This window comes from Ursus maritimus, unplaced genomic scaffold, assembly GCF_017311325.1.
Source record: "Ursus maritimus isolate PB19 unplaced genomic scaffold, ASM1731132v1 scaffold_17, whole genome shotgun sequence".
Lineage (NCBI taxonomy): Eukaryota > Metazoa > Chordata > Mammalia > Carnivora > Ursidae > Ursus > Ursus maritimus.
The window spans coordinates 43,470,187-43,497,648 of record NW_024424119.1 but is presented as its reverse complement, the minus strand read 5'-3'; the positions used below and the strand labels follow the sequence as shown (position 1 = coordinate 43,497,648).

At 47.3% G+C, this 27,462-nt stretch overlaps 1 protein-coding gene across 1 annotated transcript in view; it reads left to right on the top strand.

Moving 5' to 3' along the window:
* The window catches only part of ASTN2 (astrotactin 2), an 844,435-nt gene that overhangs the window by 172,652 nt on the left and 644,321 nt on the right, over positions 1-27,462 (top strand). Inside the window, 1 exon segment of the mRNA XM_040631793.1 lies at positions 20,936-21,320. Within this exon segment, the coding sequence (XP_040487727.1) occupies positions 20,936-21,320 (385 nt within the window).

Here is a 27,462-nt window from a genome sequence, read left to right as displayed (position 1 = left end):
TCCCATTTTCACAGGTCTGCCAACTGCAGGACTGAGGGTGGGACTGGAGGCATGAGAGCCTCGCTCACTGTAGATGCAAGATTTAAAGGGTTGCCAAGAACTCAGGAATTCATTAATCTTGATTTTTAGAAATATTGTATTAAAGTATTATTTATCTTGATTAGTGAGTTTTTTGGCTCCCTTGTAAATTTTGCATGTAAGACAAGTGCCTGGCTGGTCTCACCCTGGTTGCAGCCCGTGACACGGAGCTGCCCAGATGGCATGGTACTACAGCAGAGGGCCTCTAAGCCTCAGTGCTGTGTGCAAGCAATGGGTTGTTAGTGACGGTTTGGTTTGTATTGTTTGCTCGTAGTTACAGCAATACACTTTCAGGAGGGAGAACATTTTTCTGGAGGACAGAAGAAACCCTCTCAGATTTTCTACTGGGTCTCACAGATCTGGGTTCTAATGACAGGTCTGCCCCAGACTAGTTTTGTGACCTCTTTGAGTTATCTTCTCTGCAAAAATGTCTAAATTAACACCATCCTCCCAGACTTCCTGACTCAGTCTGATAATGCATTGAATTTGTCAATGCCAAGGAAGGGCTTGATGTCTCCCTTTACAAAATGAGGAATACTTTTGTCTAGTTCTGCTCCATGGAGCCCTAGAAACTTCAGACTCCCAACCTCCATTTAAACTGGAATAGTTCTTTTTTTTTTTTTATATTTCTTTTTTTTCCATAAACTGGTGTTGATAAAAAAAAGTTTTTGAATGATTTTGTTTATTTGAGACAGAGAGCAAGAGAGAGAGAGAGAGCAGGAGCAGGGAGGGGAGTGAGCAGCAGAGGGAGAGGGAGAAGCAGGCTCCTCGCCGAGCAGGATGAGGGGGCTTGATCCCAGGACCCCGGAATCATGACCTGAACTGAAGGCAGATGGTTAACCGACCGAGTCACTCAGGCGCCCCAACTTTTTTTTTTTTAAAAGAAAGTGTCAGAAGCGTTGAAAATCATAGTAATGTTGGCTCACCTTAAGATCTCTGAGTTTATTTCCAGCATTTGCAAAGTGAGAGTTTAGAAAGATGAGTGTGTCCCTGGGCTTCCCTCCTGCCCCATCTGAGCCTGGTGTAAGCACATGAGACATGTGGCCAGTCCCTCAGCAGGCATTAGCTGGTCCTGGGGAGGACCTGGAGGAGAATGGGGAGCCCGGGTCATGGTGCGGTGGCCTGGGCACCAGGCACATCTATGCTGTCTCTACGGAGTTACCGGCCTCACCCTCCTACCCAGACAGCATCTCTCCCTGCCTGAGGCCCCCTTTGCAGCCTCGTTGCAGGCAGCTGGGCAGCACTGCTGCCTTCTCTGGTCTGGGAAGACAGGTTGGCCCTGTCACTTGCCCTTGGCTGGGTCACATAGCCCCTGCCTTCTCCTAGAACCAATCTTCCTGCTGCCCAGCCCTTGTGTACCACATACTGCAAAGACACGACATTGTTAGCAGGGAGTCCTTGGTCCAGATAGAATTATTATAGGCAATTCCAGTTCATAAGACAGATAGAAGCAGCATTTTATAACACTGGAGTCCTCTCATATGTACATTGAAATTTGCATGAATTAACTTATATATATTTTATGACAGGAGATACAGAAACAGAGATAGGAAGTTAGGTCATTTTCCCCACCATTACACTCAATGAACATCTGTAATGTGGAGTGAAAACGGATGGAAACATGAAACTGCTGTCTTCTTTGGTCAGTCTCAATGCCCACAACTCGCAGTCAAAGCCATTCCGCCCTGAGTGCAATTCTCGTATTCAAATATATCCTCTTCCTTTTTAATCACGGCTCTAAATTCAAGCCAATTATTTTAGGTGCTGAGTTAAATAGTAACAGGCACACTTCAGCTGGATTTGAACGATAAGTAGAAATGTGTTTAGCAGCTTTCAGTCTTTATTATGCAGGGGTAGTTTTGAGAATATGTTTTAATTTTATATATGTGCGTGCACACATACACACTCATATATAAATAGCACTTCATAATTTTCGAAGCCTCCCCCCTGCATCATCTCCTGTGATTCTCCCAACCACCCTGGGAGTCAGGGGAGGTAAATCTTTGTTGCCACTTAACTAGTGAGGAAAAGGAGGCAGTGGGAGGGAGGTTGAGTGACTTGCCTAAAATCTCATTAAGGGGATTAAGGTCCCAGCACTTGGCTTCCACTGAGCCTCATACTGGTTTAGGTGCAGTGATTTTTCCACAATATCTTGCTTTTGAATGAGGACCCAGTGCTAGAGGGGAACTGGAGACAGGGTGTCCTTCTGGAGTAGCAGCCCCTCCCTGGTTGTTTCCGAAGTCCTGAGGCCAGCCTCCTCTGCCTCTAGAAGGGCATATAGCCCTGCATCCAGGAGGGCTCCTTGACCAAGACCCAGGGAGCATTAGTCTCTAGTTAGACCCCCTAGAAAACTCGCTTGTTGGCAGCCGAAGGAGAGGGCCTCTGGAAACCAGGCACAGACAATGGGAGGGAGGGAATCATGCCAGGACCTGTCCCTGCACAGAAGAAAGGAGCAAATATTCGGATTGGAAGGGTCCACGGAGGACCAAACATGATGAATGAAGAACAAAAAGGGAAAGAAAAGCCCATACCAAGATGCTTTGTGGTGCAATTTCAGAACGGTGTGGATAAAAGGGAGGGGAATGTAAAAGCTTCCAGAGAGTGAGAGAAAAAAGCCAAAAAAAAAAAAAAAAAAAAAAAAAAAAGAAAGAAAGAAAGAAAGAAAGAAAGAAAGAAAGAAAGAAAGAAAGAAAAGTTCCCTACAAAGGAAGGAGAGACAATGGAGTTTCTCATGAATGCAAAAATAATCACAACAATTTACTGAGAACATCCTATGTACCAGGTAGTGGGGATTGGGTTTGCAGAGGCCCCATATTTTCTCCACCTGAATTCAGAATAACTTGAAGGCTTTGGAAAAGAAGTAAAGCAAATGGACATTGGAACTTTGTCTTTATTATTAAGAAGGATTGGTTTGAAGGACATGGCAAAAAATGGGTACTCCCTCCGTCAGGGTAAGTGCTCGGTACCTGGTGTCTTCCCACATGGGAATCTGTCCTTGTGAAGTGGAAGGGGTGGAGGCGCAGATCACGAGGATGCTTCTGGAGGGCAGCTGGCCCCCAAAATGAAAGGGCAAGAGGGAACGACAGAGCTATGGGAGCCCAGGTCCTCATTCCCCACTCACCCATCAGGAGAATCAGTTTACCCTGGAGGGAAGAGGAAAGGCAGTGGGGCAGGAGACAGTGTGTTTGGGGAGGTTCACCGTGATCACATGATGCCTGCGAGAGAAATAGTTTCCTCCAACACTGTTCAGAGTGCTTCGGTGCCCAACATCATTTGATGCTACGATAAGTACAGTAAATCCTATTACATTAAGTTAGGACCATCATGATGCCTGTTGAATAGATGAGAGAAAGAGGCTCCTAGAGGCTTTGATCAGACATTCCCCTTTTGCTGCTACTTTTGTAACAGAGCTTACTGGGTGGCTTTTGTCTTTTTGTTATAGCCCTAAGGACATGGTGGGGCTGGAGTTCTACTCCAGTTCTGCCTGACCCCTAACTCCTCTTCTGCACTGCTTCCCAGACTGGGGCTTGTAAAGGCAGTGATGTTGAAGGGAAGGTGGACTGGGCATTAGGTGGGCAGGGGCATACCTGGCTGACACAGTGGGCAGCCTCAGGGTCTGGACTGGGAACACAGAAACAGTTGTGACCACAGTAAAAGAGATCCCTGTGTATGTAATGGGCTGAGGAATTTCTATGCCCGCCAGTTGGGGTCCTTGAAAAAGAGCCACTTTCTCCTCTTGTTTCTTCTACTCCCACCTCCTCTCCCCTTCCCACTTTGGACTCTCATCCCTTTTTCATTCTCTTCCTAAATCCTTGGCTACTTGGACTTATCCAGTGACGAGGAGCTCCCTTCCCTCCCACTCCTCCCACCCCTCCAAATTCACTCTCATTTTTGATTTTAAGTCAATTCAAGCCAATATATCGATTACTTTGTTTTATCGACACAAACATATGAGGTAGAATTGCTTATCAGCCACATTTTCTAAATACAGAATAAAGTAATTAGTCTAAGGCCACACAATTGGAAGAGTCATCCTAGGATTTAAATTCAGATTTGGTGGATTCAGACTCTGAGCTTTCACCAGTGTTGGGGAGGGGAAAGTTTCCCCTTACTCCTCTTGGTTCTTTTTGGGTGAACTAATAATTAATTAGATTAATAGGCAAAAAACGAAAAACAAATTTAATTTCATATATACAGAGGCCCCCAAAATAGGAGACCGAAGAAGTGACCAAAACAGACTGTTTATATGCTTTTAGACAAAGAGGCAATAATTTTATGAAGAACTGACCCAAAAAAGGATACAAATAAAAAATACAAATAAAAAAAATTAGTAAAGAAACCAAGCATACTTTTTTTTTTTTTTTTAAATACATAGCCTTCTTGGTCCTGAATTCCCTATGTCTGGTTGTAGGGATGTTTGGGATGCCTCTTGCTATAGGGAGAGTACATGTCATGTGGGAGATTTATTTTCTGCTTTCAGGGGGACAGAGAGGAGGGTCAGAATGCCAGCTGTTTCTCAAGTAACTTTAATTCAAAAAACTCAATATGCCGAAGTGGCATATTCTGGGGTGGACTGCCCTGAACCTTATCACCAACAGGCTAAATTGGCATATATAAAAGATGGGAAAGAAAGAGGTCAATCAGGGATGCTCTTCTTCTCCATATCAGCCATGTGTCAATCACTAGGTCAGCTTTACCAAGCCTCGCTGTCAGTAAGGACCCTGTAGCTGATTCGGTAGGGCTTGGTAAGGCCAGAAACAAATATTTTTTAATGAGAGTCCCCAAGGGATTCTTATGATCAGGCAGGTTTGGGAAACATAGCTGTCGTCGTCTATTCAGGTGGCTATCACAAAATACCCCAGACAGGATGGCTTATAAACAGGAGAACTTTATTTTCAGGCATGGAGGCTGGAAGTCTGAGATCAGGGTGTCTCTGCGCTCAGGTGAGGGCCCTCTTGGGGACTGAAGACTTCTTATTGTATGTTCATGGTGGAAGTGTGAGCTTGCTCTGAGGCCTTTTACGTAAGGGCATGGAACCCATTCATGAGAGTTCCACCTCATGGCCTCACCCCCTCTGATGGGGCCCCCTTCCTCATACCATCACTTTGCACATTAGTTTCGGAACATCTGAATTTTGGGTGGCCACAAACATTCAGGCCACAGCAGTGTGGTTGGGCCACACAGGGTTGTGGGAAAGGGCATCATCATCTCCATCTGGGAGAGTCAAGAAGGAGGCATGCAAGCTGTGTCTTAAGACGTGAGTTGAGTTTGCTATGATGGGAAGTGGTTTTTTTGTTTTGTTTGTTTTTTGTTTTTAAGGATTTTATTTATTTGAGAGAGCACAAGCCGGGGGAGCTGCAGAGGGAGAGGGAGAAGCAGGCTTCTGGGACCTTCCCACGACTTAGAGATCATGACCTGAGCCGAAAGCAGACACTTGACCCACTGAGCCACCCGGGTGCCCCAGTTTTTGTTTTGTTTTGTTTTTTGGTAGTCGGGTATCTTCCTGTAATTTCTCCTCGTTGTTCAGATGCCGCCTCCCACAATGCACGCGGTCTCTGTGTTCTCCGCCTCAGCAAAGCCATGCAGGGAAAGGAAAGATCTTGCTACCCTCTCTTAGTCCTTTTCTTTCCTGGCTGAATTTTCTTGGTTCACGTATTACGCATTTTCTCAGAGACGTGTGAGTCTAAATAATGGACCTTAGATATCTTTCTAGATCCAGTTGGTTGAACAGTATCCCCCCAAATTCATCTTCACTGGACCCTCAGAAGGGAACCTTATTTGGAAATCGGGTCTTTGTAGATGTAATTAGTTAAGGATCTCAAGACGAAATCATCCCAGACGCAGGGTGTGCTCTACGTCCAATGGCTGGTGCCCTCATAAAAAGAAAAGAAGACAAAGAGGCACAGGGAGCAGAAGGTCATGTAAAGACTCACACAGAGATTGGAACGATGCTGTCTTATGCCAAGGAATCGCAGGAGCCACCAGACACTAGAAGATGCAAGGAAGGATTCCTCCCTAGACCCCTGGGAGGGAGCATGGCTCTGAGGGCACCTTGATTTTAGGCTCCTGGCTTCCTGAACTATGAGAGAATAATTTTCTCTTGTTTTAAGCCACCCAGTTTGTGGTGATTTTTATGACAGCCCTAGGAAACGAATGCCCCCAACTTCTTTGGAGGCTCAGATTCAGAAACGAGGAATTTCTCTGGGACAGACCCTATCCTACCTCTACCTGTTCTTCCAGAAGATTCTGACTGGTTCAAAAGCACAAGGTTGTGCCGGAGCCCAAGGCCCTCACCAGTACGGTCAGCAGGTGGCTGTATGACATGGGCATTTAATCCAGCAACTACGGGATTAACTGCATCTAAGTCAGGTGCAGTTTAGACAGTTCCTGGGCTCTGCCAGACCTCGTCCTTTCCAGCTTCAGGCTCTCCCCTCAAACAATACGTCATTGTGGGTGGCTGGCTTGGGGGAGCTGTCACTGACCCCGTTAGGCTTTGGGTCCCTGTACTCACCCCAGATTTAAGCTAAGGATGGTGTACAGTCATGTAAGCCCAGCTGGGACTGGATCTGAGGATGGGCCTTGGAAAGGTGTAGACGCAGACCCTAAGGGGTGGGGGGGAAGCAAGACCTAGAAAGCCACCTCGGGGCAGCACGGCTTGTGACAGCAAGGTCTCAGGGAGCAGATTTTGAGGTGTTTAGCAGTCCTGGTGGGCTGGAGAGGTTATCGGTGGTACAATTAGAATGTTCCCTGAACAAGGAAAGAAAGCATTGCCACCTGATGGCTCCTTCTGCAGCCTGGACCCTGGGATACCTGGGGCGTTGGCTAGGTGGAGGGCATCTCAGAGGTAAGAGGGGTTACTAAGAGTGACGTAGTAGGTATCTGCTGACTTGGGGTACTCAGGAAATGCTAAATTCTATGTTTCCAGAAACCTCCTGGTGACATGGAGCAGGAAGGTGACAAGGGAAAGGGTCAATCCTACCAGGTCAGCCCCTGGTGGGCGCAGCAAGGACCCTGAGCAGCTTTTGCTGTCAGCTCCTGCCACAGCCCGGAGCAGCCTCCAGTCGAGGCGTCTCTCTCTTCCCTTTTCTTGGCTCGGGGTCTTGTGCTTGACTCTCTGCCCTTAGTAACTAACTTTCCTGGGGTTTTCCTGATCAAGCCCAGTAGGGGAGATCCCGAGGCCATCACAACACACCTTCAAGACAATTGACAACTCCATCACCAGTGCTGGGAAATGGCAGCAAAACAGTGCCTCTAAAAGACCCCTATTGTGTGACTTGTAATAAGTTTCGGGGGAGCTTATGAACAACGGTGGAGGCATCAGAAATAGCAGAAAGCCTCTGGATTTGTGGCGTGGCTTTTTGTGACTGCGGTTATCGTCTGCCTGAGTTCCCACTAGTTGGTTTCTTCCCTCTCTTTTTCAGCACTTCTTTTACTAAGCACCAATACCTATCAGCAAAATCACTCAGCAGCATAAAAAGTTCTCTTATAAACTTGATTCTCAGTGGGGTTCTTGCATAAAGGGGCAGAGACACCTGTTGTCTTCATCACTTTAAAGCTGGGGTATCTCAAATTCAGAAAGGCAGAGTGGCTGGCCCAGGGCTCCCCAGCACAGCAGCAGCACTCGGGATTTGAACCAGATCCAGTGTTTTTTGAGCTGCATCCTAGATGCCCCCTTTCCTGTAACGTCCTGTCATTTCCATCCAGACGCGAGAACAGGAACAGCAAATAGATACAGCTATCAGCTTGCTTTCTGTGGAAGGTGATTGTGCAGGAATAGTTGGGTCAGACATCCCCTCACCCTTTTGCTTTCTGGGTCAGTGTCTCTTCAATATTTACAAATAAATATTAAAGAAATTTGGAATTGAGACTCACTTCTCTCCTCTGCTCCAGTGGTGGAAAGAAGCAGCCACACATTTAACTAGATTTGCCTCTTAATTACTTCTATAACAAGTGCCCCTTTCCCAGGCCCCCCCGGGGGGGGGGGAACTAATGGCAGTGTGTATGTGTGTGTGTGTGTGTGTGAGAGAGAGAGAGAGAGAGAGAGAGAGAGAGTGTTTGTGTGTGTGTATTCACTAAGTGCCTTCCAGCCTGCTGGCCGTGGGGCAGGATTCCGAGATGATTGCCCTTTAGAGTTTACCAAGTCATTTGGGGAGATACATATCCATCCATCCATCCAAAGACTATTTATTTATTTATTTATTTATTTATTTATTTATTTATTTATTTTAAAGATTTTATTTATTTATACTGATGTGGGGCTCGATCCCATAACGCCGGGATCACGCCCTGAGCTGAAGGCAGACGCTCAACCGCTGTGCCACCCAGGCGCCCCCATCCAAAGACTATTTAGTAAGCACCAACAAAGCACTAAGTTGTCTTGATGATAAATAAACAAAACAAAGCCTCTGCCGTATGGAAGTTCTATTCCATTAGAGCCATAAACAAAGTTAACATATCAATGTTAATATAACAGCAGAGAGAAGAAATGCTACAAATAAAGTTAAAGCAAGGAGAAGAGATAGGTCTGTGTTGGAGCCAAGAGTGAGGGGCACTGTCCCCTGGGGGTGCAGAGGGAAGTCTTCTCAGATGAGGCTCTGTCTTAGTATTAGAATGGCACCCCAGCTGGCCCCCCACAGTAAACTTCCTTTCCCCCTCCATGGTTTCCCAAGAAGTCAGCTCACTTTGGAACCTTGCTGCCTGTAATGAAAGTTATTTTCCATGAGTTAAGGATTAAGTAGGCTCTTGGTGGCCTCCAGCTCTTCTGGAGTCTTACCTCTCCTTCCCATCTCAGAAGGCCGAGTTGTTGGGCACAGTGGCTTACAGTGGGCACAGTACTAGGGATCTCTCTTTGGACCCTGTGTGTCTGCACATTCCCAGAGAATAATGCCCCAAGCAGAGGATACAGACTCCGTTTACTGCCAGCTCTAGGGACACATGGAGGGCCCCAGGATTATTACAGTTGTCTGCAGCAGACAGACTTTAGATTCTGGAACCTTGGGCAAAGTCACCTCTTGGACGCTCACTTCCCTCATCTGTCGGATGAAGAACGCTGAGCTCATGTGGCTGCTGTGGCCACCTTGTTTAGAAATCTCTGCGAGGACCCCGGAGCATCCTGAACACTTCTTAGTTTATAAAGGGGCTAAGGATTGGGACTAAAATGTTCTGATTTCCTCCTCAATGTGTTTTCCCTCTGCCAGAATTTTTGAAACCACCATTGATTGACCACGGCTGTGTTCTAGACACTGCACTGAATCTCTTTTGTGCATTGTTTGATCTCACAATAGCCCCTTTCAGTGAAGACTGCTGACAAAGCTGAGCTCAGGAAAGTGCCGTGAGCCACCCAAGGCTCCAGGGCTGGTCGGTGATAGTGTGGGTGCTCGGACCCAAGTTCTTCAACATCAGAGCCTGCATCCTCAGCCATCAGGCTGTGTAGTTCGCCATCCGCTCTGTCACGCGATCAGGTGTGGGTGCCCCTGATTGGACGGGCCAGCCCACTCCACACCTTTCAACTTGACTGTAGTTGGAATTATGAGGAAGTCCTTTTTGTTCCCACTTCCTCTATGCTCTGCACTTAGAAGCTTTAAGAAACTCTTTGCTTCTCACTATGTTTCCCTCCGGCATAGAGCTTATTGAAGTATGCATTACAGTGATTATCTGCTTACTTATCTGTTTCTGCAAAGCAACTGCAAGTTCTTCCAGGCCATATCTGTGTGTTCCTAGATCCAGGCAAGAGGCTTGCATGGGGACAGGGTATCACAATACATTACTCAGTAACAATGAAGCCAATACGTACTGGAGACTAAATGTTTTCCGTAGGTCAAGGGCTGTGTGAGGTCATGCAGAGAGATACATCAGTTTACCTAGTTCTCCCAACAGACCTCTTTGGTGAAGGTATTATTCCCATGTTGGAGCTCACAGAGTTTTCCAAGGTCACACCACTGGTGGGTGGCAGAGTAAGAACTTGAACTCTGGTCTGCCTGCTTCCAGGTGTGCCCTTAAGCTGGCAAATGAGTACATGGATGGATGAGTGCCACAGTCCTCTCCAGTCATCTGGGTTCATCAGTTTGTCTTCAAGACCCAAAGAGGAGGAAGAAAATCAATCCTCTTGGAAGATGCTTTCTCCCACCCTCTTCACTCATCCGTCCTTCAGAGTGGGATTTCAGACAGAATTTGAGAGGCCACCTGAGGATTTGGAGTAGGGTACCGATTTGTGCTGAATGGCTCCTGTGAATTATCTTCAGTGTTCTCACACACAAATGGAGAATTGCCAAACAGATGGAGGTATATTTCAGCCACCTATCCTCAGAGAGGAGTTTCTAATGGACTCATTCGTTAATTCTTCTCACCAGTAATTGAGGATCTACTATGTGTCATGAAACATTCAGATTTGTTCAGAAATAAATAAAACCCGGCCCTTTCCTTCATTCTCTGTCAGTGTGAAAATACAGTAAGTGCATAACGAGGCCTACTCCATGTCGGACCTACCCAGGCTGGGTCTTGGGTGCACAGGGGTGGTGAGAGGGTAGTTGGCAGACGGAAGCAGGAGTCACTGAGAGGTCCGAAAGTCGTGTATTTAACCCAGCTAGAGAGAGCAGGTTTCAGAAAGGCTTGTTGAGAACTCATGACCTAAGAGCTGAGGTTAAAGGACTAGACAGAGAAGCAAAGGAAGCGTATTTCAGGCCGAGTTAGCCACGTGAGCGAGCACACAGGTGTGTGAGATGGTGGGAGGGACACAGGACATTGAACCCGAGTCATACCTGTGTACACAGTGACAATGCTAGGCAGGATGGCGTAATATGTATTGCATTTGTTCAGGAACGCTTCTCAAGTTTGCCTTTGCCTTTCTAGAAAATTGAAGCTGGAGCTCCTGTCAGAAACCATCCAGCCTCACCTACAACCCCCAGAGAAGGGAAGGGACGTAGTCAAGGGCACATTGCATGAAGCCTGAGAGAGGAGAGCAGGGGTGGTCACGGGAACGCAGTTGGGAAACTGCACAGAGACTATCTCACAGTATCGTGGAGGGGAAGTGGTGGCCTCACCACTCCTTTGCATTTAATTTTCCAGGAAATGAGGTCTTGTATCAATAATAAGGATGCTGGTATTTCCTGAGAGCCATGACTTGTAAGTCACTGCACTCATGTTCCATAACACAGACGCATTTAATCCTCCCCAGACACTCTCGGCTAGGGCTACTAACCCAATTTACAGATGAGAAAATGGAGGAAACTCAAATCACATACCCAAAGACACACGACTGGAAGGTAATACAGTGTGGCTGAAATCCACGTCCGTCTGATTCATGGGCAAGCGCCGCTGTCCTGATGTTCGTTCATTAGCTTTCCCCTTGATAGATTTCCCTAGGATTCAGATTGATCTCTCAGGATTCAGGCCTCATTTTGACCTGATCTAAAGATGATTAAGGGAGGTTGATCTGAGTGGGGAATGACTACGTTCCAAAGAACTGCTGCGTTTTTACTTTATCCCCTTGGCATTTTCTTGCAAAACGGTGTCTCTAATAGATACATTATAAGTAGATGTCTAGTTTAAAAGAAAAAATGTTTCATTTTCTATAATGGGACCTCCTTAAATAGGTCACCTTATATCTGTCTAGACACAAAGAGATAGCTATAGATAAATATAGTTAACTATAGAAACATAAAGATAGGTGTGAGTGTATTTTTATACATATGAATATGTAGATACATACACTCGCTTATATATGTATATATAGAAACAAGTCTTTATCAGTTGTTGTACGTTCGTCTTCTAATTGTTCACACATGTAACTTATCTCTTCATTTGATTATGTGCTGGGATCCTTCACAGACTTCTGGGAGCTTCCCTAGGAAAAAAATTAACGTGGGAGTTTCCTCTCTAATCCAGTTGCAGAATCCACACAATGGTGTCATTGTTGGCTCCTTCTTCCTCTCCTTTCTTGCTAATCAAACACCAAGTCTTCCCCATCCCCTGGCATGTCTTGTTTTACCCCAATCACTGACTGTCTCCTTTAACTGCCCTATCTGCAGGTCTTATCTCCTCTCTGTTAGAACAGGGCTTCCTCAATCTCTGTACTATTGACATTTAGGGCCAGACAGTCTTTGTCGTACCAAGTTGTCCTTTGCATGTAGGATGCTTATAGATTCCCTGACGTTTACCCACTAAATACCAATAGCATCCTCACTCCAGTCATGACGACCAAAAATGTCCCCATTACCAAATATCTCCTGGGGGGGGGGCAAAATTGGGAACCGCTGTTCTAGGCTATTGTGAACAGCTACCTCAGTGGTCTCCTTACTTCCATTCAGTGCGATCTTGCCACCTTATTGCTTAAAGAAAAAGAAAAAAAAAATCTGAGAAACATGAATGCCTAAAGAATGGTCATGCCTTTTGCAATATAGTTCTCAGCTTGTTCTTCCTCAAGGTCCAGCAGACATTTCCAGTCAAGAGAGTGAGCCTGCAGTTGACCAGAGGCTGCCCCAGTTGGGAGGCCTAATCCCGTATACTTGCCACCTTGCTGGGTCCTCTCAAGCAAGTTTATATTCTGAGCCTCACTTTTTTCATCTGTGCAATGGGTATAATAATCTAACCAGTAGGGGCGCTAAGTTCTGAGCACCAGTAACTCTAATACAAGGTAGAAAATGGTAAAAGCTTCTTACGTGAGGGGCGCCTGGGTGGCACAGCGGTTAAGTGTCTGCCTTCGGCTCAGGGCATGATCCCGGCGTTATGGGATCGAGCCCCACATCAGGCTCCTCCGCTAGGAGCCTGCTTCTTCCTACTTAAAAAAAAAAAAAAAAACTTCTTACCTGAAGGTTCAGGTGAAGCACCATGGGAGTTCAGAGGATAAAGGGATTTCTTCTGGCTGAGCCTGGAGAAGGGAGATCCCAGCAGTTTACCAAGGAGATTGCATTGACCTTAGCCTTGAAGTCTGGTGGTATTTGGATGTGTAGATGAGGTGAGGGGTAACAATGAGGGTGGCATTCCAGGCAGAAGAAATGACCTGCGTGAAAATATCAGGAATGGTCATAGAAACAGTGAGTTCTGTTGTGGTTGGACACTTAGCACTGTGCCTGCTCTTTATAGTAGGTGCTTAGTCTGGTTGGTGGCATGTGTGGGTGAAGCATATGTTTTGAGAAACGTACCTCAAAAGCATATGTTTTGAGACCCGATTATCCAGAAAGGGTGGGGTCCTGATGGACGAGAACCTGTCAAACCACAGGATTCTCCAGTTTAGTCAGTGAGGAGGGTCTCCGAGTCCAGCTGTGCCTCAGTCATGGTCGAGAAGATGGACCGAGAACAGTAGGGGAGGGGACAGAGCCTGAAAGATCATCCAGAGTGTATTAAAAGGATCACGATGAAAGGCTGCGGCGGCTGGAAGATAGGTTAGCCGTTGGATGGAGAGAAAGGGAAGGCGGCCGAAGCTACATTATAGATAACTGTCAGGATTCACACGATTTCTTGGCAGCTTTGGGGGAATATGGGCTGCACATCCTGCCACCAATACCATTTTAGGATGTTCTATGAACTTGGTCAAGTCACTTCTCTCTGAATCTCAGTTTTCCTTATCTGTAATGCCAAAGGTCTGGATTGGTTTCCAGTAATCCTTCCATCTTAAACATAGACTGAAGCCCAAAAGGAGACTTCCAGAGAACTTGGAGCCCTTACCCTCCTAGCTCCGTCGCTCGGCAAATGGCCAGGAGTACTCCCAGTGGATCATCAGTCTTCAGCCATCCTGGGGCTGGCTGTCGAGACCAGACACAAGTGACGAGAAGAGAAGGACATTACTTGGGAGAATATGCATGTTCACAGCTCTGAGGATTAAAGGCCCGTGTTCTTATCACTGCTGAACAGAGTATTATAAATCCAGTCTTAGAATACCAAATCCCCTTGCAGCTTGGCCGTTGTGAGGGAATATTAAAAAGGCCGGAGACAGAAATAATCAGTTTCCCAATGACACATTGTCAAATAAAGCATTTCTCACATTATCCTTTTTTTTTTTCCCTTTCCCTGGCTCCTTCTCCCGTGCCTGGATAGTTAACATGAAAAAATAGATTAAAATGAGGCCAGGCTGAATGAAGTTCTAAGTTTGACTTTTCAGAAGGTTCTCTCAGTGGGGTAGTTTGGGGTACTTTCTATTTTTCAGCTTTATATATTTTTCAATGTTTGATATTGTGTCTGTAAGCAAATCAGCTGGAGGTACTGGCCTGGGGATAAAGGTAGAGTGGCAGGGAGGGTCCATGCAAGGATTGGTCAGGTGCCCTTTGGATGCCGAGGTCAGAGCTGCTATGCGGACAGTATGATTTCTATTTCTCTGGCATGGCTGGTCAGGATTTTAGGCTTCTGGATATTTATTAAGCACCTTCTCTGGGCCAAATACTGCATCTTAGGTTGGGTAAATGGTAGGGATAGATGGCGGCTCAGGACATAGAGTGGGAACATGGTCAACCAGATGACTGTATTGCGATAGTGCAGTAGATGCCTGAAAACCACAGGGGCTGTGAGAGAAGACGTCACAGACTGCCCCCAACCTGGAGAGGCCGAGACACTCCCTGAGGAAGTGATCTCTGAGCTGAGATGGCCAAGTGCATTGAGATGAGCAGATGAAGGGGAGTATATTAGGTTCCAACGGCCGCCATAACAAATCACCACAAAGTGGCAAGCTTTAAACAACAGAAATTTATTCCCTCACAGTTCAGGAGGCCAGAAGTCCAAAATCAAGATGTCAGCGGCTTAGCTCACTCTGGAGGCTGAGGGAGAATCTGTCCCATGCCTCCCCATAGCTTCAGAGGGGTGTGGGCCATCCTAGGCTTGCCTTGGCTTGTGGATACATCACTGCGATCTCTGTCTCCACCATTACATGGCTTCCTTCTCTTCTCTCTCTCTCTCTCTCTGTGTGTGTGTGTGTGTGTGTGTGTGTGTGTGTGTGTGTGTCTGGCTGTCCGTCTGCGTGCTCTACTCTTCTTATAAAGACAGCAGTCATTGGATTTAGGGCCCACCCAATCCAGTATGGCCCCATCTCAACCAGTTACAACCACAACAACCCTATTTCCAAATAAGATCACATTCTGAGGTTCAGGTTGGTTCTGAAATTTGGGGGGTCATTATTTAAACCATGATGGGAGTGAGAGCAGCCTGGGCTGAGGACGCAGCTGGTGTGGAAGAGCCCAGAGCATCGTGTTTTGGGGGAATGCTCATTGCTCAGTGCGGCTCCAGGACAGGGTATGGGACTTGGTGGGAGCTGGGCATGAGAAAGAAGCAGGCACCTCATCATGAAGGACCTTGGGCATCAGGCAAGGAGTCCGGACATTATTCTGAGGGCCCTGGAGATCCAAGAAAGGATTTTGAGCAAGTGGGAGGTGCAAAAGGATTTGGTTTGGGTTAGAGGAATAGAGAGGCTGATATTTGTTGAGTATTTGAGTGCCGGACCTTTATTTTCTTGTTTAATCCTTGGCATGACTTTTCACATTGGGGACTATCAGTGCATTTTGTAGGCACCTGTATGCAGTGCAAGGAGGTAAAATATTACAGCCAACTTGTCACATATGGCCAGGAGGGAATCAGTGATCCCCACACTGGTCTCTGAGCCCCCAGACACCTGTGTTCCCCATCATGGTACTCTGTCCTTGACATCGCCCACCCTTGCCCTTGTCTGGCTCTATTGGGGGATCTGCGACTCACCATCAGTAACAGAATAAAAGAGGTGGGCTGATCCTTCTCTAGAGAGACTTCTAGTAGGGAAGGCTCCATAAGAGACAGCAACATACAGTGCTCCTGCGTGTCTTCCCCACTTCCTTCCCGACAGCTTAGTGAAATCCTCAGATCTGTAAGAAGAAGGGAAAACTGATCACCCAAGACCTGTGATGCTTGCAGTCTCACACAAACCAAACCCTGACTAACAGACTGGCATTTTTATTTCTGGAAATCACTGCCACTTCTCCAACCTTGTTTGTCTTGGGCTGCCCGAGAGTGAACACAGTCCAAATCGGATTTGGCATCCGGTCGTCCCTGAGGCCAGCAGGGCCTTTGCTCGTCACCACTTGAGCCGTGGTCTCTTCTTAACCTGCTTTCTAAAAATGCACAGCCTTTCCCTGCGTCCTCTTCTCCCTTCTTGGCTTGCTGTGGCCCTGCAGTGTTTTCTTCACCTCCAGGGCTTGTGTTGGCTCCCGGCGTGCAGACTCACCGGCTGGACACTCTGGCCTTGCTTACCTTCCTGGTGTCATCTCCTGCTTTTCTGTTGGCTTGCCCTTGGTGGAGAAAGACCACAAGAAATGGGGTACAGCTCTGTGTGTGTGATTAAGACAGCAGTCTAGACCAAGGCCCATCTGAAAGGATGGAGATGACGGGTTCTTCTTGCTTCTGAGTTACGTGTCTTCTTTCTTAGGGTGGAATGTCCCACTGGGAATAGAGGTGGCCACATGGTTCTCTAGAGCTTCTCAGTTTGTAAGGGCTATCACAGCAGTGCTCAGATTGCTTTGCCCAGCAACCCTGTGTCATGCATGAGTGAGAGCTGATCACAGATTTACCACGTACCAGGCACTGAGCGCAGCTCTCCACAGCCATGAGCCCACATCTAACCACCCTCTCTATGGATGTTTTTGACCCAGTCTTATGGATGAAGAAATTGTGATTGGGAGATTCATTCCTTTGTCCAAGGTTGTCCAGCTTCTATGTGGTAGCATGAGAGTTAAAGAATTCTTTCTGACCATTATAGTCTTTGCCCCCAGCTATGCTGTACTATCCCAAGTATTGTTAAGTCCAATTTACAGTTGAGTAAACTGAGGGTCCATAGGGGAATTTGAGAAATTCAAGCTCAAACACAGTGAGTCAAGTTGAGTTAGGAAACTATTGACTGCCTGGTGGGAGCCTGTCCACAGTGTCCTGTACTCCACCACTTTTTCAGGCTCTTAGGAACACAGAGCTGCTCAGACCTGCTGCTTGTAACATCCCCTGAGCTGCTACTATGTTTAAGGTGAAGTCCCCTCAGCTTTCAGGAGCCCAGAAGGGGGACATTTGTTTCAGTAGGTCATTGGCACAGTAAACCCTTGAATACTGAGATTCTCCTTGGGCCAAATTTCTGCAATGAAACTTTGATCTGTCACAGAAGCCACCTGGTGGCTGGCCCACTGGAGGCTCATGAAAGCCGAGGTTGGGGCGAATAGGGAGGGCCAGAGCCACTGGCCTGGAATCCCGTCAAATGGCAAAGCCAGGCGTGAAAGAATCCCTAGATCGTTAAGCTAAAGGCACGCTCAAGCTCGGCCCGCATCAACGTGGAGCAAAGGAGTAGGTGATGCTCCTCTGCACCACCTTCTAGAAGTTTCCTGTGCCGGAACTCTACACCTGGAATTGCCTAGGTGATGTGAGGAGGCACCTGTGAGGCGGGGCAGAGGTGACTCAGGCCTACGGTCCCCCTGTCCCTTCCCACTCCGAGCAGAACTACAGAGCCATGCCGGCACTCGTGGGGAGCTCAGCTGTGCTGCCTTGCTTAAGGGGCCTCCTGAGTCTGTGCCTCAGTTTCCTTCCTTCACATAGGACAGAGATACCTCACGTGCACACTTGTAAAAAGGTAAATGACAGAGCACCTGTGACATGTCTGGTCCAGATTGAGAAAGATTTGGGGACTCCAGACAAGTTGTGCAGAATAGGCATTGAGGTGCAGAAGGTCAAGCTGTTTATCCATTCACTCCTTCATTTATTCATTTACATTAAAGAGACCCTTGCTGATGCGTTGACAATGGCACTAGCGAACAATGAGCAGCTGCCTCGTCCCCCACGTGGCACTAAGCGGTCTACACATACCTTGCTGAGCCTCGCGGTGCCTCAGTGAGCCGACGCCGTGGATACTGCACTTATTTAACCAATCACAAAGCCAAGGCTCTGAAAGCTGACGTGACCAGTCAAGGCCACACAGCCTCTAAGTAATAGAATCTGGACTAAAACTGTGTCACTCTGAGGCCAGCTCTTGGCCACTATGCCAGATACTGCTGGTGGGTGTTGCAGGCAAAGCGTGGGGCTTCCTGCCGTCCAGGAGCTGCTCGTCTGGATTTAGGAGCTGATCCAGGACTGCAGGGGTGACCAGGGAGGGTGGATTGGATGCAGTGGAGGCAGGGAGGGGGTGGTCGTGGGTGGAAGTGGACAGTTTGGTTAGGCCTTATATTTCCCAGGTCATTGTTAATCCTGAGATCTGGCCACAGGGTCAAACCCTCAGAAACGGGGTGGGCGGGAGGGGCAGAAAATGAAGGGCCCTGGACCAGCAGGGCCCAATCCTCACAGCCAGGGAACTGCCCAGAGGTGTGAAGATAGGCAAGGAGATTTCCCCAAGATGTCAGTAACCAAAATGAAACACTTTGCTGAAGAACAGCCTTAGGACGTGCCCCTCGAATCCTGGATTTGAAGATAACGTTTTCCTTTTCCCTTCTCAGGATTTGCTCTCTCTTTCAGCACCTCCCCCATCTTTCCCATTTTTCTCTTCTACTCCCTGAGGTCTGTGAGAACCATTATGCTGTGATGAAGCCAGTGGCTGTGCAATGAAGCCTTGAGTTCAAATCCCTGCTTTACCACATCCTGGCCTTTTGTACCCAGGTAGACCTAGGATCAAAACCTGTGTGACTTCAAGCAAGTTACTTAACCTCTCTGAACCACCTTTCCCTCATCTCATCAATAGAATAAACACTGTAATGCCATCACCTAGGATTGTCTTGAAGATCAAATAACATGAAGTAAAAGTAAGGAGAGGACCTGCTATCGTTTTAGCAAGTATTGTTCTTGCTTCCTCTCTCTCTTCACTGTCCTTGCTGTTACCTCTTCCCTTCATACTCCTCCCTCCTTCCCTCCCTTCCTCTGCCTCCTGCCTTTCTTCTCTGTGGTGGAAAAACTGACAAGTAGTTCTCCGTCAAATGAGACTTCTAGACGCAGAGCAATCATTATTGTATGTTCCGTGGAGGGAAAGGGATCTGTTCTTGTTTTGGGAGGGAGGGGCTCCAAAGGTCGTGGACCATGCACGCCCACCCATTTTGCATATATTTGATAGAGTACTCATGCACCAGTGCACGTGCGTGCACGCGCGCGCGCACACACACACACACACACGCACATACTTATAGATTTATTGGGTTTGGATACTTGTGCTTAAGTTCTGACATCCAGAGGAAGCTTCCTGGGGATTCCTCAGCAGCTCACTCCTGAAGTCAGGCAGGGCGGTCGGCCGTACCTGCACGCCTAGGGACCTCTTAGCACACTTTCCCACCCACTCCCCACCTGCTGTGGAGGTGATGAATTCCAGCTTACTGACCCGCGGGCCTTGCAAAAAGAACATGACAGCTTTCCGGTGCAGGCAGCAGGATAGCAGATTATTTTAGTAAATGGCGTTCTTCCTGGCCTAAGCAGGTATGCCTCACAGAAGTCACAGCCAGAAGTGAGGCTCAGCTTTTAGCCTGTTGCTCGCCGTGAGTTTCTGAGTCTCTCTATGTCTCCCCCCTCTCCCCTATGGAGTGAGGGCGATCCTTCCCAACCCCAGGGATTACCCCCAGGGACTCAACACAGCGGCCTCCAATCCCCCAGCCACACAGCACAGTATGTAAAGAAGAAAAGAAAGGTCACTGAGGGGGGCTACTGTGTTCACTGAAGATGTTTCTGGCACAGAGCGAATAAAGTGGAGCGAGGAGAATGCATTCCTGTCACCTCCAGCTTTTGGCAGGTGCCGTGGGGGATACAGACGTGTTTGTAAATAACCCTACTCTCAAGGAACTCACAGAAAGGGTATTTCACGAGTCTCACGAATCATGTAACATATGTTCATACACGGTAAACTGTTCCAAGGTAAGGTATGGGAGGGAGACTCAATTGAATATTTGCCAGTGGGATGTATTAAAGGAAAATAAGCTTCAGTTTACCTTAATGTTCTGATTAAAAGAGCCCTAGAAAGATGTGTGTGTGTGTGTGTGTGTGTGTGTGTGTGTGTGTGTGTGTGTTTCCCTGTAGTCATTCCACAAATATTTTTGAAGCACTATTTTGTCCCAGGCCCCTTTTTGGGAATCATGTATTAGAAGACTAGTGTTTCTGGGGCACCTGGGTGGCTTAGTCGGTTAAGTGTCTTCCTTCAGCTCAGGTCATGATCTCAGGGGCCTGGGATCGAGCCCCGAATAGGGTTTCCTGCTCAGCGGAGAGTCTCCTTCTCCCTCTGCCTCTCCCCCTGCTCATGCTCTCCCTTTCTCTCTCAAATAAATAAATAAATAAAATCTTTAATTAAAAAAAAGGAAGACTAGTGTTTCTGATAATTAAGGAAATATAGACCATGCAGAAATTATGTTTGACCTTATAATGGTGTCTCATATTTGCAGCGGGTTGGAAAAAAGGCTACTATCTCTCGATCCCTTCATGGACTCATTCTAGAGATGAGGATGCAAAGCTGAGAGAGCATGAGCAAATGTCCTGGGGTCACTCAGCTGATGGGAGGCAGAGTTGAAATTCAGAGACTCACTTGGGTGAAGCCATAGCCCTTGACTCTTCCTAGGATTTAGCTATCAGCATTGCTCTCATGTGACCATTATCCGTCCCATTTGCTCCTCGTGGCAACCTAATGAAGAAGAGAGGGCAGGGATTCTTAATCATCCTTACACACGTGAAAAGCAAGGCTCTGAGAAGTCAAGCAGTTTGCCCAAGGTCACACAGTTCGTTTGTTGATGTGAAAACTAGGTTTGGAAGTAAATCTCTCTGGCTTTAAAGACATGGCTGGTGGTTCCTGAGTCTTTATGAACCACACCCAGGGATCTGGGCTGAGTGTAGTGGACAGGAAAACCCTCAATGGCACTCTAGCTCAAAGACCTGTGGCCCATTTGCTTGTCCTTCTTCCCTTCTGCTCCAGGGTGGACTCATTGCGCTGCTGCTTCTGCTGCTGGTGTTCACGGTGGCGCTGTACGCCCAGCGGCGCTGGCAGAAGCGTCGCCGCATCCCCCAGAAGAGCGCGAGCACGGAAGCCACTCATGAAATCCACTACATCCCGTCCGTGCTGCTGGGGCCCCAGGCCCGGGAGAGCTTCCGCTCCTCTCGGCTGCAGGCTCACAATTCTGTCATTGGAGTGCCCATCCGGGAGACCCCCATCCTGGATGACTATGACTACGAGGAGGATGAGGACCTACCCCGGCGGGCCAACCATGTCTCCAGGGAGGATGAGTTTGGCAGCCAGGTGACCCACACCCTGGACAGTCTGGGCCGGCCAGGGGAAGAGAAGGGGGACTTTGAGAAGAAAGGTGAGTCTTCCTTGTTGCATCCCACCTTCCAGGGGGCCTTTTGGGGAGCTGGGAAGAGGCGTGGATGCTGGCGGTTGGGGACACAGTTGGTGTCTTCTGGGCTAAGCCATTCTCGATTTATGGCCAGTCTGTCTGTTGGGTTATCAGAGTTTGTCTTCTCTAGCTCTTCAGTAGTGATGGGGGGGGGGGGAGTAGTGTTCTTGGAATTTTGAGGAGCATCAGAAGTTATGTGATTCAATATTCCTCTATTATCTCTTGATTACCTCCCTTGATGGCCTTCTCACTACTCAGATGAGAGAACTCATCTCATTTTCAGACACTACTATTAGAAAGCTTTTCCTTATGCTGCGTTGAAATCTGTTTCCCTGTCCCTTCTTCACAAAGCAAAGGAATCTGATCTTCTTTCTCTAAGGCAACTCTTGGAAAAGTTGACAAGAGGTGAAAAAGACACCCTGTTACTTCTGGAAAGCAACTTAAATAATCCATTTCTTCAGCTAGACTCATGTGACATAGTTTTCAGCCATTTCACCATCCTGGTCACTGTTCTCTAGATGGAGAGTCTAATTTTTCATGTCTTAGAATGTAACACCAGAACTAACACCCCCTGCCTCAAGGGGGAAATGCTCCTGTGCTAGGCAAAATGGGACTTTCACCTCCCTCTTGCCAGCTGGTATTCTTCTGTTGATGCAGCCTGAGATCACATTTTGTGCCACTATTGCTGGTTCATATTGGGCTTTTTGATGACCGAAACCTCTCACCCTTTTTCATATGTGCTGCTGCAAAGACCCATGTCCCAGAAGTTGGTGGACACGACAGATTATTTGGGCATAAGCACAGAATGTGTTCATATTTGTCTTTATTAAGTATCTGTGGCACCAGCTTGTTCATAGATGGAATTTGGCTCTTGTCCTATAAATGCTGCAAAAAAAACGCTTTTTTCTTCCTCATTGTCTTCGTGACACGGGTGATAACTATGGGTTAAAGGTTTGGCCTGGAGGCCCCCATTCTGACATCGACCCACTTCTTTTGTGAATTGAGAGAAATCCTCACTGCTTGGGCTGTTGCTAGAGCTCTGAGCTCTACATCCTACTTCTCTGTTTCTGGGGTCCTTCCTCTGGGACCCGTCTACCCGTAGTTCTCAGTGGGCTAGTAAGAACATGGGGGATTTCTTAAAAGGGGACATTTTTGTCAAGCCTAGAACCCTCACAGTGATGAGAGTGAGACAGTAGGCTAGTGTGCAGGTTTTGGAGTCATCTGGACCTGGGTTCAAATCATGACTCCTTTATTTATTGGGTGACCTTGGAAGAACAGGAATTTAGCCCTCCAGGTCTCAGTTTCCTCACCGAGGGGTTCTGGAAGGATTCAATAAAAAAAACAAAATGTGTACAAAATACCTACCCCAAGGCCTCGTACTTGGCAGGTGTTGGATCCCAAGAGCTGTGTTCAAACCCCTGGTCTTAGCTGGGCTTCCCGAGTGTCCTTAATCCACGTCCAGTATTCACCTCCAGTCTCCTTTAACATTCCAGCCACCACGGTCTGGGTTTCTCTTGTTCTCCATGGTTGCTCCTGTCTTTGAACTGTTGGTTTTCTGACATACCCCCCCACTAAGAAGTGGAGATGAGCAGACTGAACTGAACCCCATTCCTGGGTTCACTGATGCCATGGCCTTGGGCAGCCGTCTCCACCATCCCCGCAAGGCTGTGCCTTCACCTCACCTGTTTTCATCTGACCCATGGTATTTTTTTTTTTAATGTTGTTCTGCCTTGGCTTTAAAATAAAGTACAATTTGAAATAACACAAAGCCCTTCACTTAGTCCTGGATCCAGCCCTCTTAGATTCAATAAGGATAGAAGAGGGAGAAATCCAGGCAAGAGGAAGTGGAGGGCACACTTTTCCTGACTCCACACAGGATTCTGGTCACCTTGACTGTGGGGAGGTGGCTGAGGGGCTGTTCTTGCACCTTTATGGTCCCTGAGCACCCGGTCCTCCTTGTGTAGACAGGAGAGGGATGGTTCCACTGGCCGATTGCAGAAGACCTCACAGCAGCTCAGACCCGATGAGTGCTCCGTGGCCTCAGTGGGAGCCTTGGGAGAGAACCACGAGGCACTGTCTTTTGTGGGGTGACCTGGGACGGGCTATGGGTTTTGTCAAGAGGAGACAACTCTTGAGAGGCTGGGCAACCCATAGAAAAATAATCCCACAGCCTTTTTGAAAGTATATTGCCAAAGGCTAATCTCATCTGCACCTTTCCCACTTCGATTTTGCTTATAAATTCAAACCCCTTCTCCATTCTCAAGCACTGTCACCTGCTTTTCAGCGGGACTTGCAAATAATAGAGAGAACATTCTGGAGAGCAGAGGGAAGAAGTTTCATGACCAAGCGGCCACTGCTTGGGTTTCCAAACCCCAAAAGCATCGTTTGACATTGAGCAGGTTTGACATTGAGCTGATACACATCTGTCTGGCCAGACCCTTTGTTAAATATTGATCTTCTTCTGTGTTGGTTGCTAAGTCACGCTCTATCCTGAGCTCTCCCAGTGCCTTCCTGCTGCCTGGCCATCCCAGCCCCTCCCCCAAGAACCCTCCCGAAGCTTCTGCTGTCTAGGAACAGGGTGGCTTTAGGATACTTCTCCAGGATTATGGCCGGCGTCCTTTCTTACTAGTTGGTACCTAGGCCTTAGAAGTTCTCAGGTATTTTGAATCTCACTGCCGAATATCACCTCGGCACATCACTGCGGATTTATGTCAGTGTGTGAATGCTCGGTGCTGTGTTTGGTACGTAACAGAAACTTGATGCATTTTAATTCCAATGCTCCTTATCCATCCTTAAATTTATGTTTCCCTTCCCTGAATATTATGCATGAAAGCTCGAGGAAATTAAAATAACAAATTTATCACTTTATCAAGGGAAAGGGTAGGGGCATGGCTGAATGGATATTGGGTTTTCTTAATTTTGTTTTATTATTGTGAAAAAAAATGCATGTTTGTAATTGAAGAGAAGGAAGGAGAGAGAGGGAAATAGAAACAGAGATAGAAACCTTTATTTAGCTGTATATCTGCAGTTCTGGGAGCTCTCCATGAATTACGTCATTTACATAATGTCCTCACAATAACCCCGGGAGTTGTGTACTAAATACTGCTCCATTCTACAGAGCAGGAGACTAAGGCAAAGAGGGGCTGAGTAACCTGTCCAGGGTCACACAGCTGGAAAGTGGCTGAGCCAGGTTGCAGCTCCAGCACAAGAGCGGTCATGGTCGGGACAGAGCTGGGGAGTGAACACACCACCCCACACTGAGTGTCATGGTCTTGGGATGGCCCCGAGCTCTTACAGTCGCAGGGATAGCTAAGACATAGCAACCATGAACTTGCTTCATCCACAAATCTGGGAAGAAACACAGGTGGTTAACATCTGTTCTTGGAGGCAGGAAGCTGCTACGCAGTAATTCTGAGCTTCTAAATTGGCTTCTAGAAGGGACTTTGCAGTAGGGAGATCCTTTGTGTGTGTGTGTGTGTGTGTGTGTGTGTGTGTGTGTTCTGAGAGGTTCCCAAGAGTACAGGGGACTTGTGTTGGTGTCAGTAGAGTACTCTAGGGTGACAGAGAACTGGAAAGCTCTTTATTAACTTACCCTTCTGACACCCCCAGTGAATGCCATGTAAATGTCATTGTTGTGTAGCACTTTCTAAAACTTCAGAGCTCTTTGTACCCAGCACCTCATTCCAGTGCCTTGGTGTTCAACTTCTTCACACAGAGGCTCTAGCCTAGGCTTCTAGCCCCCTCCGCTTCACCCCTGCCTAGCCATTTCCCCTTCAAGGTGCATCAGCCTTCCTGGCATGCCCCAGACACCTCATCCTCACACGTCTTCACTTTCATGCCTACCCTCATCCATGAGTTCTTCCCACAGCAGCGGCTTTGTAATCACCCCTCTGGTCATAGCGCTTTCATGCTCAAAGTTTTTCCAGAGCTATCACTGCTATTGACCTCAGCCCCTATACTCCAGCCAATGGCCTCCTCTCTGTTCTTCATGCTTGCAGAGCTTCTTCTACCACGGGTCCTTTGCATATGCCATGATTATCTTTTCTGGAAAAATCCCCCTCTTTCTTTCCCCAGTCTGTCATGGCTGACTCCTTCTGGTCATTCTGGCATCAGCTTAAATCCCACCTCATCAGACAAAGCTCTTTTCTCTATGTGAGCTGTGTCCTTTTACCTTCTATCCACTCCCCTGTTTATTTTTCTAATTATTTATACTTATTTATTAACTATTTTAATTTTCTCACTAGATTCAGAGTTCCATGAGATCATGGACCAGTTCTGTTTGGTTTGTTCTGTGCCTAATGGAGAGTTGGGCATGTAATAGGTGTTGGGTCAGTAGATGGAGGAATGAATAAATTAATGAATGGAGAGATGGCTATCTTCCTGCCACTCCACAGGCTGATAACTCTGCATGGACTCCTTACTAACATTTTCTGTACCAGACAAACCTTGTTTAGTATTTTTATTTTTAAAAGACTTCTGTATTTACTTGAGAGAGAGAGAGGTGGCAGAGAAGGGAAGAGGGAGAGGCACAAGTAGACTCTGCGTTGAGCCCAGAGCCCAAAGTGATGCTCGATCCCACAACCCTGAGATCATGACCTGAGCCAAAACCAAGAATTGGATACTCACCTGATTGAGCCACCCAGGTGCCCCTGTTTAGTATTTTAAATCAATCTTTTGTTGACTGTTCCCACCTATCTCATAAGGAAGAAATTACCTTTACTGAAATTTGGAGATCATCTCAGTTATATAAGCTAAAAATAGCGAAGCCAGAATTTGAACCCAGCAAACCCCAGCATGCTCTGAAGACAACACCACATGCATTAATCCTGTCCATTTATTTGATCAGGAGAGGTAAGGCCTGGGCTTAGATGCTAGCAAGCCAAGTTTCTTTGAGCTGCATTTATCAAAAATATTGAACACCAGCCACAGGGAGAAATAGATTCTGCACTGAGGCCACACACACACACACACACACATGCACACACACGTTCCCACACGTGTGTGTGTGTGTGTGCGTGTGTGTGTGTGTCTAAAATAAGTTTTGCAAAAGAATACTTACCGTTATTATATGTGGCATGCTCTGATAGTTTCTGTTCTTTTTATGTCGTCTTTTTAATGCTGGTATGAACCACTGAATTGGTTTCAGTTTATGAGTGGGACTTGACGTGAATTTCAAAGATCTCCTAATCCTCAGAGAGGGTCTAATGTACTGGGCGACCCCCAGGGGGACAGATCCCTGGTCACTGGATCTATGATACCTTCCTGCACATGCTCCTTGCCTGGAGATCTGAAGGAGGGGGATAATTCAAGGGACTCAAGGTGAGGTTTGGGAGGAGGAATTGGGAATGGTACATGAGACAGTTGTGGTTCATGTAGGGCTTTATGTCTTACCCCTGCTGTCCCTGTGGCCAATCCACTGGTGTCTTTCACCCCATACCATGGCCCACTGTTCCCATCGTCTGTATACTTTCTCTTGAAACTACTCAGCTGTTCCTCCCAAAGGACCCTTCAGGTGTCCTGCATATTCTTTCCTTAGGGGACACTCTCTCGTCCATCCCCTAAGACCCAGAAATTTCTCCCATTGTGCTCACTGCCTGGAAAACACCACCCATCCTCTAAGCCTCAGCTCCACACGTTCCTCTTCCCAGTGTCTTGGAGCCCCAGAGGGAGGTTCTCCAAGAGCCTGAGAAACTCACTCCTTAGTATCAGCTCCCATTTGACAGGGTGCTGCCAGAGCTCCCTGGAGGCCAGCGGAAAGCAGGATGGGTCGGATTGCTTTCCCCAGAGCTGGATTGCTTTTAACTGTCCATACATCGGGGTTCCACACAAGATTATTTTTGAAGGATAGTTTCTTTAACATAAAAAGAAGAAACGTTTGGATGTGACTTTTTTTCACCCAACTGCCCTGGCTTCATATTACCAACTGCCTCTCCTTGTTCTCCTTGCTGAAAGTACTTTTTGGAGTCTGCATTGCAAAATGTCCCAAAGGCTGTTTGGTGTACTTTCTGTCTTCTCTACACCTTTATTGGCTATTGCAGAGGGAAAGGGGCTGACACTTGAGTCCCTGCATCATCTTTTGGGTGCACCTGTCCCTCACTACTCAGTCATT